Source organism: Vidua chalybeata, chromosome 6 (assembly GCF_026979565.1).
Source record: "Vidua chalybeata isolate OUT-0048 chromosome 6, bVidCha1 merged haplotype, whole genome shotgun sequence".
In the NCBI taxonomy this organism is placed as follows: Eukaryota; Metazoa; Chordata; class Aves; order Passeriformes; family Viduidae; genus Vidua; species Vidua chalybeata.
The window spans coordinates 38,572,495-38,586,987 of NC_071535.1; the positions used below are offsets into that span (position 1 = coordinate 38,572,495).

At 35.8% G+C, this 14,493-nt stretch overlaps 1 protein-coding gene across 6 annotated transcripts in view; it reads right to left on the reverse strand.

Annotated features, from left to right (window-relative positions):
* The window catches only part of PHF21A (PHD finger protein 21A), a 124,506-nt gene that overhangs the window by 73,409 nt on the left and 36,604 nt on the right, over positions 1-14,493 (reverse strand). For all 6 annotated transcript variants that reach the window (XM_053946171.1, XM_053946166.1, XM_053946168.1 and 3 more), the window contains 2 exons: positions 10,984-11,016; positions 8,884-8,949 (listed from right to left, as the gene is read on the reverse strand). In XM_053946171.1, coding sequence (XP_053802146.1) covers positions 8,884-8,949; positions 10,984-11,016 — 99 coding nt within the window. The remainder of the gene's footprint in view (positions 1-8,883; positions 8,950-10,983; positions 11,017-14,493) is intronic.

Sequence of the window (14,493 nt, forward strand, 5' to 3'; positions counted from 1 at the left end):
TGAACAGAGATCAGTACCTTTAGGTCACAGCAGACAAATGTTAAGAGCTTAATGTACTGGGATGCTGTAAACTGCTTTCCCCAAATTATTTACTTGGAGAATGGGATATATCTGTTTCTTGAGATATATGACAAAATTTAGAATTGAGTTGGAGAACCCAAGAACCTAATTTTGTCCAACTTGATTACTGAAGCATTTATTACTAGCCCAAAGGTGTGTGCGGAGCTTTTGATGCTAGAAAGCTGCTGACAATCACACACTTCCACAGCACTCTGGGCTGGCCACAACTCTAAAGAACCAACCGCTGCTCTGAAAAAGTGCCATACGAGACTGAAAATGAAGCAATTTATAAAGAGAGTGAATGGATATGGAGCAAGACTCCACAGGCTTAAATACTGCCAAGTATTCAAATTTTCAGAAGTCTAAAATAAAAGGGTAGCCACTTGCTGTTCTGCAGAACATCAGGCAGCTCTAAAGCATACATCTCAAAAATTCACATCACGTCTTATAGTTCCGATGTAATTTTTTTGTTTTCAAAGGAAAAATAAGATAAACAAGTTCTGCCTTCTACAAACAGTATGTACAGTCACTGAGGTTTTTCTCATTGAGTAAGGAAAAAAACAGCACGTTTCTCCTTGCTACACAGGGCAGTCTGGGTTCAACTCTTTAACACACTAATGGCCATTTACTATTGACACATTGCCAACATTTTACTGAGGAAACTTTGAGAAAGAAAAGGCAGGGGGGAAAAAAGTAATTATAACTTCTTAACTGTTTCTAACTCACCTCACCTAACTTTGGAAGAAGTTCACAGAACAAAGAAGATATGCTCATAGGAACTTGAGGGCTTTCTCCCTGCTAGCTTTTAAAAGTCTACTGTAAGAAGTAATTTAAATTAAAAAGAGACAGAATAGAACAAGAATTCTTTTTCATAGAACACATCAGATAAACTCTGTAGGAAAAAGTAGTAATGAACTGAAGCCTAATCTTCCTAGTAGTTTTTTATAGTCAGTAGAGTGAGAGTTGCCTTCATAATGCCAACACAGAATGGTAAAAATTAGGTTCCCTTGTCTGAATTGCCTTCTGGTGGTGTCTCCACCACTCTACTGATCCTCCACATTTGGACTTCATTTCAGCAAATTTTCCATCGAATTCTGCAGTCACCATAGCCTAAACTAACCTATTACATTACTATTAGTGAGGAAAGTTGAAGAAGACCTCTTGCACTTCACTACCAATTTTGACAAACTTAGGACAAAGGAGGAGATAAAGAAGCCCAAGGAATAATGGACCTAATTAAAACAAAAACAAAACCACACCAAGAAAACTTACATTTCATCTGGCTACCACTTATTTTCCCTGACACTATGTCAGATGTCTCTGCTAACTTGCAATCTAACAGGAGGGGAAAAGTTGCTCTAAAGAAACTATACACTTTCTGGAGTTTCTGAAGATCAGAGCAAGTATTTGAAAAGTTAACCCAGACGTGAATAGAATACTGAAAGAAAGCGACTCTGTATAATGACCAGAAATAGGTGAATTCACATTGACTTGGCCCATACTTGAAGAAAATAAAACACTCTTAATTCCAGGAACAAGAAATGAAATCTGAACCAGCTTATCACTTCAGTGAACATCAAGATTTTCTAAGAATGAAGACTGCATTCTCTGCTTCCAACAGTGCCAATATAGAAAAGTAAGCACAGACTTTGTGAAACTCTGTGAAGAGCATTCTTACCTTTTAATACTTTAGGTATGTTCACCCTTTAAGCCCTTCAAGACTATCAGAGTCTCCACAAAAAAAAAGAGGAAAAAAATCCATAAAAAAAATTTTATGAAGTGTACATTCATTTGGCCCACTCACACTTCCCTGATATGTCATCTCTCTAAATCACTTCCAGAAAGGTGTATTTCCTCTTTATTTGTCCACTACAAAGGATACTTAGTCCACCTGTAAAAGCCAGTACAATTAACAGAAAATAATTCCAAACTAGCATTATAGAAGCAATGCAACATTATCACGTCCATCTCAGTCCTTTTCGAACCTATGCAGCAGGAGTTGAACTTAGTGGTTCCTCAGTACCTTATGAGGGTGTAACACATGACCGATATGTGGGAAAATTCCACCTAATGCTGCTTACCTGAGTCAGTCTTGTTCTTGGTGTAGTACCAACCAAGAAGAAAATATTCGGTAATAAAAGTATTTTAGCCCATGGCTGCAGTCAGTAACTCATAGTGCAAAAAAACCCCACATTTCAGGAAGTGGCTTCTTTTCGAATCAGTACAGGCAGAAGAGAACAAACAGCAGGGACAAGCTTTTGCCTGTATTCTAAACACTGGACACACTGTCTCTCTTCTCCCTTCCAAAATTCAACACACTTCAGAAAAGCTGGGGACCAAACAATTCCGATAGCAGCTAAAGATTCATACATAAGGCTCTGAAAATCAGATCCCTGGATTTGATTCCTTTTCTAACTTGCAATAAATCAAAATTCTGTGGCTGTGAGGTTGTTCCACTGAAGCATGCAGAACAGAGCACAATGAACTAACTTAAATCTGTTTTAACTTATAAAAATTCATTAGTAGATTTAATCCCTTTACCCAGCATCCAACTAAGAGGCATTTAAGGGTGCTATACAAAACAGCCTAAATCCCAGCCATCATCATCTAATGCTTCACTTGTCTTCCCTTCAAGTATAAAAGTGAAAAGGGAATAGTAGGCTTTGAAATAACTACTGATGTGTGAGGTTATCCGGCAAGTCAAAACATGCAGGAGCATCTAAGAACCAACTCTCTCCATCAGTAGGGGATTTTCAAGGAAATACTGTAGTTTAATTGCCCATTTTCTATCTACAATGTTGATTTTCAAGCAGAGCAGGCTATTTTGGAGTTATGCCCTGGCTTATATGAAGATGAAAGATGTATCCAACTAGGTTCATTTAAAAAAGTTCTCCAGCTGCTTCCAAATCTGGCTTAAATACAGCATGAACTCAAAAATTAAAAGTTGAGCCAAAAAATCAGTGCTGAGGGAAGAGTAGCAGGGGAGAGGTGTGGAGAGTTTTTCTTCTTTTTAATGACATCAGGAAACGGTCACTTACATTTCTTAAATTGAGTTATTCCAGTGTTAATTGTACATTAGATATGCAAAAATTAAGTTCACAAACCAACAGTGAGAGGTCTAGGTGGAGTTAGATTAAGAGAAGAATGGGAAATCCAAGTTTACATGCCAGTATGGGTTTAATCATGATTTAAGCTTTATAAAAGGTCTGAGACAGCTTAGCAATATTTCAGTCATATACAAATGACTATAACACCAGTTTTGCAAGAGAATTTGGGACAAAAGAGGCAGCAGGGAGAGATGCATCCACTCTGCCTATCTACAATCATCTGTGCAATGTCCAAAATTTGCTTCAGCCAGTATATCTTGAGAATATGGAAGATGATAACTTAATGAGAAGTCATTATATTCACATTTTCACACAATATTTGGATGGAAATTAAATAAATACCAAGGATTAAAATAGTAAGCTTATGCAGATTTTTTGAATATTCACCTCTAAACAGGTGCTGTTCACACCTATCAGCAGGTTCAAAAGGATCTGACAATTCACTGAGGCAGTTAACTTACTTCTCCTTACGTCCAGATAGACCAGTATCTTTTTGACAGGAAAAAATGACTGACTACTTCAAACAGGCTAAGAAGGATTATACAAACAGGTTTTTTCATGTATTTTACAACTTCTTTATAAACAGTTGGTATAAATGCATTCTTGTAGTTACATGCAAATTAGCATATTTTTATCATTCATACCATTTACTTAGAAAAGATCAGTGTTTAATACAGTTATATGTACAGTTCCAGATAAACAACTGGAACTGAAATTAGGCATCACCTGCCTCTAGCTATTAGTAATTAAACTTTCATATGGCATATTTGCAGACTTGATCCATTACTGACAAAATAACTGGCATTTTAATATGCCCTCGATCAATCGTGGAGAAAGGAAGTATCAGAAACTCCAGACAAAACTGGAGGAGTAAAAAGTGACTTTTTTATTTCTTTCCAGATTTTTAGTCCTAAGTTGTGATGGTGTTCATCTGGTATATCTACAACACACAGGCATACCTTGCCTACCTTCTTATGCACAAGCGTGAAGTGCTCTTTCCTACCTGTTAACTGTACCCAGTTTCCCTCCTGCCCTCTAGCTTTCTTGAGCTTACATTCCTCTCACCAAACACTGCTGCTGCTCTTTACAGAACACAATGGAACATGTTTTGGATACAATTTTCTGATAACGTGCTCAAAAAGCCTCCATAAAAATTCACCTTTACTGTGACTGACAACTGTTCAACAAGAACAGTCTCATAGGATGAACTTATGCACACTACCAATCTTTTCATTACTAAGTTATGGTACCTGTAATAAATATAGCAACAGTATTGCTTAAGAGCTATTCCTGGCAATTTTTGGAAACTTAAATAACAAGCTTCCTTTGTCAATCTAAACCACATGTTTACATTTATTCAACTATACAAAACCATGATTAAATTACTTTGTCATTTTTTATATCTATCCCAAATACCCTTTCTCATTACTTGCTATTTAGTAGCAAGGTTAAAAGAAGTCTCACCCTGAACATACAGGACTTAGAATAACCTCATCTATCTCAATTTGCTGTAAGCTGTAAATACAAAGAAAATTCACTAGATTTGCCTATTCATAATAATAAACTTGCTTTTATGGTGTGCATTTTTTCTAATTATATTCCACAGTTTCAACTGCTCTTCACAATAAAGTATGTTAAAGTTTTTCTCCTGTGAAAAAATAAAACCACAAGTATCTCCATAAAGCATATATATGCTGATAACTATTTTTGATTACTTTTTCTTGCATATATACAGAAATCAAAATAACTGAGGGATCCACTTTATTATTTCAACATTAAGAGGAAATACATTATAATACAAGTCTGGTTTTCACAACACTATTCTTAGAGATTCAATGAATTTCACTGCAACTACAGGAAGAGATATTTGCATTTTATTTTCAAATACAAGGGAAATAGACATTTGATTTCTTTCGTCCTGCTTACCACCAGCACCCTTTTATCACAGAGTCAAAAGACTATTTGTGTTAGTTTTCTTTCACATTTAAGACTGAGTACTGCTCTAACTTTTCCAGGAGATTGTGATAAGAACACATTTAGAAATTCCTCTATATCTGACATGATATTGCTAAAAAAATACATTTTTTTGCTGCCCACATGACCTCTTCCTTGTCTTCAAAATTAAGTACTATTATGATACATAATTATGATATATCTGTAAGTGCATACTCTTTGGTTTTTAAATTAATTATAGAGGAAAGTAGGCAGAAGAAAAGGTACTACTTCAAGATTACATCCCTTCCTCCTTTATGCTAGCCCTGCTCTACCTCAGCCTTTCATCAGTGTCACTGGTAATAATTTCCAACCCATCTCCCCAAAATAAACAAAAAAGAAGTATACATTAAAAACTTCCTCACAGAAAAATTTTTAAAATACATTCTTTAAATTTTTGTATTGTAAAGAGTGTATTTAACCCAGACAAAAGCTGTGTAGTGCAAAGTAATTGTGGGTAAAATTCTACAAATCATAATGCCAAGAGAAGAACCTATCATAGAATAAAAAGCGAAGGAAAAAGTGCTAGACTTTGACTGTGAATTTCTTCCAAAGATGTGAAAACATAGAAAAAAACATTCCTCCAAAGCAACAGAATCAATTCACATTTACAACTCAACCTTAGATTTGGCAATTACAACTGTTCTGAAAAAAGTTACTCTTGACTTCTCTTTACTGAAGAGGGGGGCCGGGAAAGAAAGAGGAAACCATTTATAAAAAAATGCATTCAGAGTTTCCAGACTGCAGCTCTCACATTTATAGCTGAGGAGCAAGACTATTCAACTGAATTTCACTTATTGCCCACAGATTAGAAAAGTAAGCATAGTTTACAACTCTGAAAATAATACAAAGAGACTAGCAGAGAGAAATCTACTAGTCTGAAGGATTCAAGCTTATAGCCCTTCAAATGCAAGTCATTTTCAAGTAAGTTTTTTCTCTTTTTGCAGTTTTCCTTTCAAGTGTTAACACACTCAGCATACATTGCTTCATCACCTCTCAGGTGTAACAAATCAAAGCCTTTATTTTCACCTCTGACATTTTCAAAAAACATATGAATATATGACATACCTTATGCTGTAACAGTTCAACCCTGCATCAGCTAACAAATTTTTTTAGGTTTAAGCCTACACACTGTACAGCCTACTTGCTTTCTTTTTGTACTTTGCTGGATCACCTCAATTTCACAAACTTCTGAACAGAACTGTCATTACTAATGCTCAGCAAGACACCTAAGCCACTATGAATCACTGCAGTGACTGGCAGCAAGTGTCGGCACTCCTCTCACAATGCTTCAGAAACAGAGGAAAGTCCTAAAGCAACTAAAAGCTTTTAGCTAAAGCTACCGCTGACTTGGTTCTTGCACAAGTCTTCATCCAACTTCATTAAATAAGAGAGCAAAGAAAAAGCATGCATTAGGGTGACATAACATTTCACAAGCCAAAAATATTTCATTATTCTGCCTCTCTAACACCAGCATCTCAGCTCCACATCTCCAAGTAGGGACACCACTCAGGCTGGAACTTTAGTTTCTCAAACTTCATTAAAAGCTTATTGAACAGTGACCATTATGCATCCTATAAGTGTCCACAGTGGAGTTGGGCCCTCAGAGTTTACTCATTGGATATCAGGCACCAGAACTACTTGACTCTAAACAAGAGTACAGACTGCACGTGTTGCGCCCCTTCTTAACACAAGCACTGCATGATGTAAACCATTATATTTACTGTGCAAAACGGAATATTTCTCCATGCTGTGTGAAAATTAAATTGCTGATTCATATTCTACCCATAAAGCAATTGATAATAATGATTTTTCCTGAAGAGAAGTGAAAGTGAAAACAGAAGAAGGGTTTTGTTGTAGTCTCTAAGGTGCTGCTTAACTGCATTGCTAAGCCACAGATTTATATACAACAGATTCTTGCAAATAAAGAGGGAGTGAGCACTTCTCTGCACAGGGAAGTTGTGATTCTTTTCCCAGAACTTATATTACCATTACCATTGCACTTTAGCAGTCATACTACTTTAACAACATTATCATCTGGAACACTGGCTGCTCTGCAGTCCAGTAGTAGATATAACAAAACATTTAATCTTCAACAATCATGGGGAAGTTCACTGTTGTTCTGATAATCAAACCCAAAAAATACAAAGAAGCAAACTACTGTGAGTTCATACACACTGTATTCACTGTGTGGTAGAAGAAAACTCAAACTTATTTTTCAACACCTTTTGGAAACTTAACCCATGTTCATCCCATGAACAAGTGTAATTTAGCACTTTGAGTTCAATAGAAAAAATATAGGTCCATTTCTAGTGATGGGTAATTTGAAATACGTGTTAGTATAGACCATTCTGCAGCATAACTTTACAGAGTTATAAATACAAGTTTAAAAGTTATGGCAGGATGTACTTGCTTTCTTACATTCCACTCAGTGTCCCACTGCCTGTTTGTGCTCATCACGTGAACTGGTAGTCAATACAGCTTGCTTCATGGCATCAAAACAAGCTCATTTTGAAATTACCATGGACATCCAGAGCTTACCAGAGAATCCTGAAACAGCTTGCTGTGAGACATAGCCACATGCAGAGGCTCATGCTGGTTTTAGAGAATAAATCTTCAAGAGAGGCATGCTATCACATCAGCAAAACCTCAGTTTTTGTTGAACTACTATTCTCATTAAAAAATCATTTTCCTTATTATCCTTACATGTTTCGTCCTAGATTCACTGTTCCACTATTAAAACATACTATATTTTTTTCAGTAAACAAAATTCCTAGATAAATGTTAATCACTGTCTGGCTATTTTTTAGGGATAGTAATACTCAAAACAGAACACATGCAGCTAGTAACAGACAAATAGAGGTATCTAGTTGTGACACTCATGCATTTTATCAATGCTCTAAAATTTTTCCCTCTTCAAAGGTCTAATCTACTGATCTAATTTGGTTCCATTATTGATATATTAAGCAACAAAATAAGGGACTGCTTAAGTCAGTTTACTAGGGATAGGATGATGTGGCGTATGAGGGGCTTGTGCATGTGTTGCTCTTTCATGTTTAAAAAAAAAAGTGAGAACAAATTTTGTAGATATATCAATATTACGTCTTTTTCTTCTTGCTATTCACAAGACCCATGTTCAAGTTCAACAATCTTTCTATTAAACATTCAGTTTTAATTATTACTCATACTTTAGAGCTGTCAAACAGAATTCCTACCAAATGGCAAGCATAAGACAATTGTGGTGTAATTTATCATGGTAAAAGCATTCCAACTAATTTTCAAATTGTCTATTAAGTACCCATAACTGACATACATTTAGTTGGTTTTGACATTAAGAAAAAATCCAGCATACTCACCCATATACACAGTGTGGACCTACTAAGTCAAAATCCAAAGATTTGCCCAAACCAGAATGGTTGAGTTTAGAAGAAGTTTCAAGATAATAATAAAGAAAGTGACAAAATTAATCCATTTTTCCATCTCCCTTAATATAAAATGTTTGTTTCAACACAAGAAAAATTGCTATAACTTCCACTGATTAAACTAGTTTCTTGTTTGATAGACTCACAATAACTCATCCTATCCTTTACTGAGAAATCAAAAATCAAAAATGTCTGGTTGCCCACGCTTATTTTTGCACTTAAAGATTTAGCAGCTCTCTTGGAAGCTGGGAAAAGAGACATCTTTAGAACACAGTGTTAAAAATACATCTCTGTTTCCCTACCTGTTTCTCACTCAGAGCTGTGATTTTGGCTTGAAGTTCATGAAGTTGTTTCTTCAAATCAGCGTTCTGATTAGAAAGAAAAAATATCTGTGAGAAAGATATTCCATTTGTTAACAAAGAGTAGTAGCAGGAAGGTGGGTTTTTTTGTTTGTTTGTTTTGTTTTTGCATAGTGTATTACAAATACAGCACCTCTGGATGTACAGCCAATAAAATTCAAATGGCTCAACAAAGCCTTATTTAAGTCGCTGAGTGCAACAATAATCAGAGGACCTTTCTAGCACTCGGAGAGATAACCCAGTTTGAAAAGAAGATTTCATTAAAACATCCATTAGTGCTTATCACATTATAAAGCACATTTGTACATTTCATCAAGTTTACAAATTAAACAATAAATGTTTGTTAATATGTAATACAACAGTATCATACTGTATATAACAGTATGCTATGGTATGTTATCTAAAACATTCTCACCTATGCTATTTATCCAAAGACATTTACACTTAACTACGTAGAATATCAAGCATATCTACTAAATCTTAATTGACACATATATCAATTGAAGGCAAACATACATAAGTCCTTATTTCCATGTATGCTTATGCCTTAGACTGCGTTAAAGAGAATTACATTTGCTTTGACACATCATTCATATTACCACTTTGCTTACAGTAGCACTTTTTAAAGTTTCATATTTTAAAGCCATAAGAAACACTAGAAAGATGCAGAGAGAAGACAATTTTTTACCAGGACTTTTTCTTTTCTATTGAAATACAAAAAAAAAAATTAAAGAAACATCTGTCTTTAGTCTAAAACATATGAAGCCCTGCAGAAACGTCACAGGGAATCAGGTTTTCCTTAATTTTTGTCCTTTCTCACTTTTTTTGTTCTCAATTATGTTGTAAAGTTTTCATAATAGATTATGCAGGTTTAGTCTGCTAATCAGAAATATTAAAACACAAGACTAACATCATCACAGAAACTTCATGCATATTCCCTATTTTTATATTCCTCCAATTTTGAAATGCATTTTTATCTCAGCTTGCAAATAGTCTCTGATTCCAGCAAAACCAGATAATGACCAGTCATCCTCCCTACTTCTAGATTCTACTTAATAATCTGGGATAAAAATGCATTAAGAGCACTGGAAACAGAGACCAGATTTACTTTTCCTAACTCTAGGAACTTTGCATGGCTGTTTGCAGCATGACCTCACTTTCAGCAAGTATGAACCGAAAGCGAACTGCCCTGCAGACTAATTGTTAGCAGACCTGACCAGTGAATTTGAGCAGCAGATCTTACCCAAATCCCATCAGAATAACAATGTTCAAAAGACCAGATTTTCCAATACACCCTGCTTAACCCTCCCTGTCAGAAGTTTAACTACCTGAATGTTATTAAAAACTATCTTCTCACTTCACTGAGCTCAGAAAAAAATGCACATTCAGAAAATTACAGGACATTTACTATTGTATGGAGATGGGAGCTCTTAACAGCAAGCCTCAAGTGAGCAGCCTTTATCCCTCTACTCAACATTTCACACTGGTTTGAGAGCTCCAGAGCACTCCCCATCCAGCATCCAGGAGTGTTTAACTGCTGTCTATGCAGGGAGTCCAGTTATCCAAATTCAGAAGCTCTGAAACTTCCCAAGGCCAAGTTTCCATTCTATGGAGACTACAGGGCCAGTAAGACACCCAACACAGGCAATCTGAACACAACCTTAAGCTATATTGTTTGGACAAAATTTCTTGGACAGAATATCCTCTCTCTTCTTGTACTGTGTACCTTCTGATACTCCAAAAATTCAAAGAGTTATTGTGAACTATGGCAGCTTTTATAGAGAGCAGCTTCCAATAGAATCAGAAACTTACTGCTCATCTGAACTGCACCATAGCCCAGAAAAGTCACTTGATTTAAACTATTAAGAATATATATGAGGCAAAAAGCTCCATAATAGCAAGAATTTTGGTTTTAACAATCCAACAGTCTTTGTTCAAAAACTTATGAACAAGTTTTCTTCTAAACACTGTGTCAGCAAGGAAGAAGGTGATCTAGAAATATCTAAAATTTTAAGGGAAATAATCCAATATAAAAATAGTTACCTGTGGATCTTGCTTCATTTGGGCAACCAATTTCTAGAAAGAAAAAAAAATGCAACAATACAATGAAAATTTTCATTACAAGTATTTTGAACAATTTAAAATTCAGTATATTTTAAGAACCATTGTAAAAGCAAAATATTTTGTTTACAGCATTTCAATAGCAAAGCCTGGATTCCAGTATTATAACATTTCCAAACCCATTCTTATTAATACAGTAAAAGTACTGTATTAAGCCATCACTTTTGCTCCTCCTAAACAGCTCTTGAACAAGTGATGCTTTTTAAAGACCATTTAAGCCAGCTGGGTAAGATAATCTAATAGCTGTGTCTCCTCTAGAACTGCTGGCCTCTTTGCTTGCCGTCACAAGAAACACAAACTACTGATAACTGCTGCAGGCACAAAAGCTGTTTGTATATTCAAGGGCAGAATGTTTCAAGTACTAAAGCTCTGCCTGTGTGTTGACTTGGCTGGTACCAGATGGAAGACCCATGTTCAGAAGTATCTTTGCCACTTTTCTCCCTCAAAGAGAGATTGAGATCATTGTAGAAGAGATGCCCTCCACATCCAAACGAAAACAGACAGATTGTTACCATTCACTATTCTTCCTCTCTCACTTCCTTCAGGCAGCTGCAGGAGAATGCTGTCTATTACTAAGCAAGGAAAAAGTTACCAAGGAAATCAGAGCCCAGAATGAAGACAAACAATGTAAAGCAAAAACTCCTAATAACTTTTTTGGTAAATTTGTAGAAATTTACATCTCTAATGTTTTCAAAGATTATGTCTTAGGTTTAGTAGCTACTAACACACATTTCTTTCACTGATCTGCGTTCATTACTTTTTGAACCAGGAAAACATTCTAGATTCTGTGACCATAAGTTCCCAAGTTAAATTACAGCTCTCTTGCGTAAAAGGATGACCTCCTTTTTCTTTTGAATCTGTTTCCTTACAATGCAGGCATGAAGGACTAATACGATTACAGAAAACCAGAGCTGACTTGAGTCAAGAGGAGTTGGAACCTAGACTTGATGATCCTTACAGATCCCTTCCAACTTAAGACACTGTATGATTCTATGGCTGCTTCTTTATGCAGTTTGTTCTTACATTTTTTCCACACCACATTCCCCCATCAGTTTTCACTTCTTCAGACTGAACAACTCCTCATGCACAAATCATTCCATTGCTTTGTTCACTCTTGGCACTCTTCCATAATTCTCTAGTTTGTCTCTATCATCTGGAGAGAAAGTTTAAAACTACGTGCTACACTCAAGTACTCTGAACTGCAAAACCTCCTTCCACAGTGCAAACAGCCAGTTCACAGCCTGCTATTGCAGATGTAAAACTGGGTCTGTTTTTCCAAAGTGCATCACTTGGCATTTATCTACACTGAATATTATTGTTTCGTCATGCTGCCATTCAGCATCACAGGAACAGACTTAGCTTATTTTTCCTCGGTGCTTCCTGCCACATTGGAGCTTGAGAAGCAACAAATCTGTTAGTTTTTATACAAAGTGCTTCTGCAGATGCAGTCATAAGACAATATAGTCAGTACTGTAAACTCTTCATAAAATATTGCTACATTTTTGGATCACACAGTACTACGTCATACAATCCTAAGGAAAAAAGATGCCTCTTACACATAAGCTAAATTTAAGATATTTTAAAAGCTACTGATCTTTCTGCCATGAAATAAGAGAAGGACAACAATGCTTTCGGTTCCTTCCACACATCAGCTTGAGGAATCATCCATGAAACTCAACCCTTCTTTAAGAATAGCTAAATATAAGTCCTTTAGCACCTCTTGTGATCAAAACTACAAAGAGTAAACTGCTTCAAATTTATCTTAATTAAGTCAACACAGTAGCAGAATGAACTACTTAGACTTGATGCATCCCTTCTCAGGACAAGCAATATAGCTTTGACAGGAAAGATATTTGAATATCCAAGTTGTGCACTCATATAGAAGTGATCTGGTCAGGTGTCATTCATGGTGGATTCTCTGATCATAGAAAGTAGACAAAAAAGTAGCTTTTTCTGAACGGCTAAACACCTTTTTTGAGTTCTTACTGGTAGTTTTAGATACACTTTGCAAAAGCAGCTTTATGAAAGCTTCAGAGTTCTGGAAGTGAAACGGAAGAGGCAAAACCCAAGGAGCTATTCTACAAACAAAACCACATCATACTAAGCATCACTTGTACAGCCATGTAAGCAGTCACAGGCAACACACTGCATCAGGAAGCTGGGAGGGTTTGGCTACAGAGCTGAGCTGAATTCCTTATGCTCATCACAGACACCTGTCCACCACTTCCAACATGACAACAAACCAGGACTGTGTGAGTGTTGGCAAGCTTTGTTAAAGAGTCCTCAGAAAAAGTAAAATCTTTTACTTCTCCCCAGAGAAGTAAAAGATGACGAGAGACAATTCTTCATAAATCCTGAGTGAAAAGAAGGAACATATTATATCTCTTTAGGTACAAAATTCAGAGCTATATGAGAAAGTTCAAGTATTTAATTTGAAGATTTTTTTTTAGTGTCAAAACCAGTTTAATTTCTATCAGTGTGCATGCTGACAAGCAATAACCACACAAGAACAGTTCACAAAACCTTTACTGAAGCACCCAATATTTTGTTGCAAGTGTTATTTTCCACTGTAAACATACAGACTTTTTCTTAACCTTGATTATAGAAATATACAGCATCTCGAATTAAAAAAGACCGCCTTCAGATATAATGGTTTTTCTAGTTTCATGAACTAAAACTAAATCTAATTAAAGCTGATTTTTGTGCAAAGTTCACTTTTAATGGCAACTGGGCAAAGTAAAGAAAGTCAAAACCCCACCAACTTTAAGCTGTTTAAAAAAGGTCTTTTTGGACATTTCTCAGTCTTCATCCCTGTTCATCAGTGTCATTATGAACAGATGCAAAAGGTTATTCAGAATTCACAGTCTTAAAATTTTTGGTTCACTTGGGCACAAAGGGGAATGAAGATGCACACAAGGGGTAAACACTGTCATACAAACACAAGCATGATTAATATTTTGATTGCTTTACAATAGTTAATACTTGAAAAAATTACTTACTGGCCTTAAATATTTCTATGTCTGCAGCAAAATGCCATGGGTAATTTCTGAACTTCCTTACCTCCACAACAAAACTTCATTGAAGTTTTGAATACAAAGGCCTTGGAGTTACTGAGGAGAGCAAAATACTCATCCATAGTTCTGGAAATCTATCCTTAGCTTTTTCAGGTTTTGCTCCCTGGCTGTAAGTTGTATTTTGTTAAAGCAGACATAGCTTGATTTTACTAATTCACCCATTCGAGTTCTTGCAATATGTGCAGCATTGCAGCAAGTACTGAACAAGTCATCCAGATCACAGTTTAGACAAGTCACCAAGTAATTTTGAAACATTTTCCAAATTTCATATGATGGACTACACTGATCAATGTTACTTATCATATTTCTTTTATCCACTGTGTAACAGTTATGAGTTTCAGATATGTGAAGAGCATTA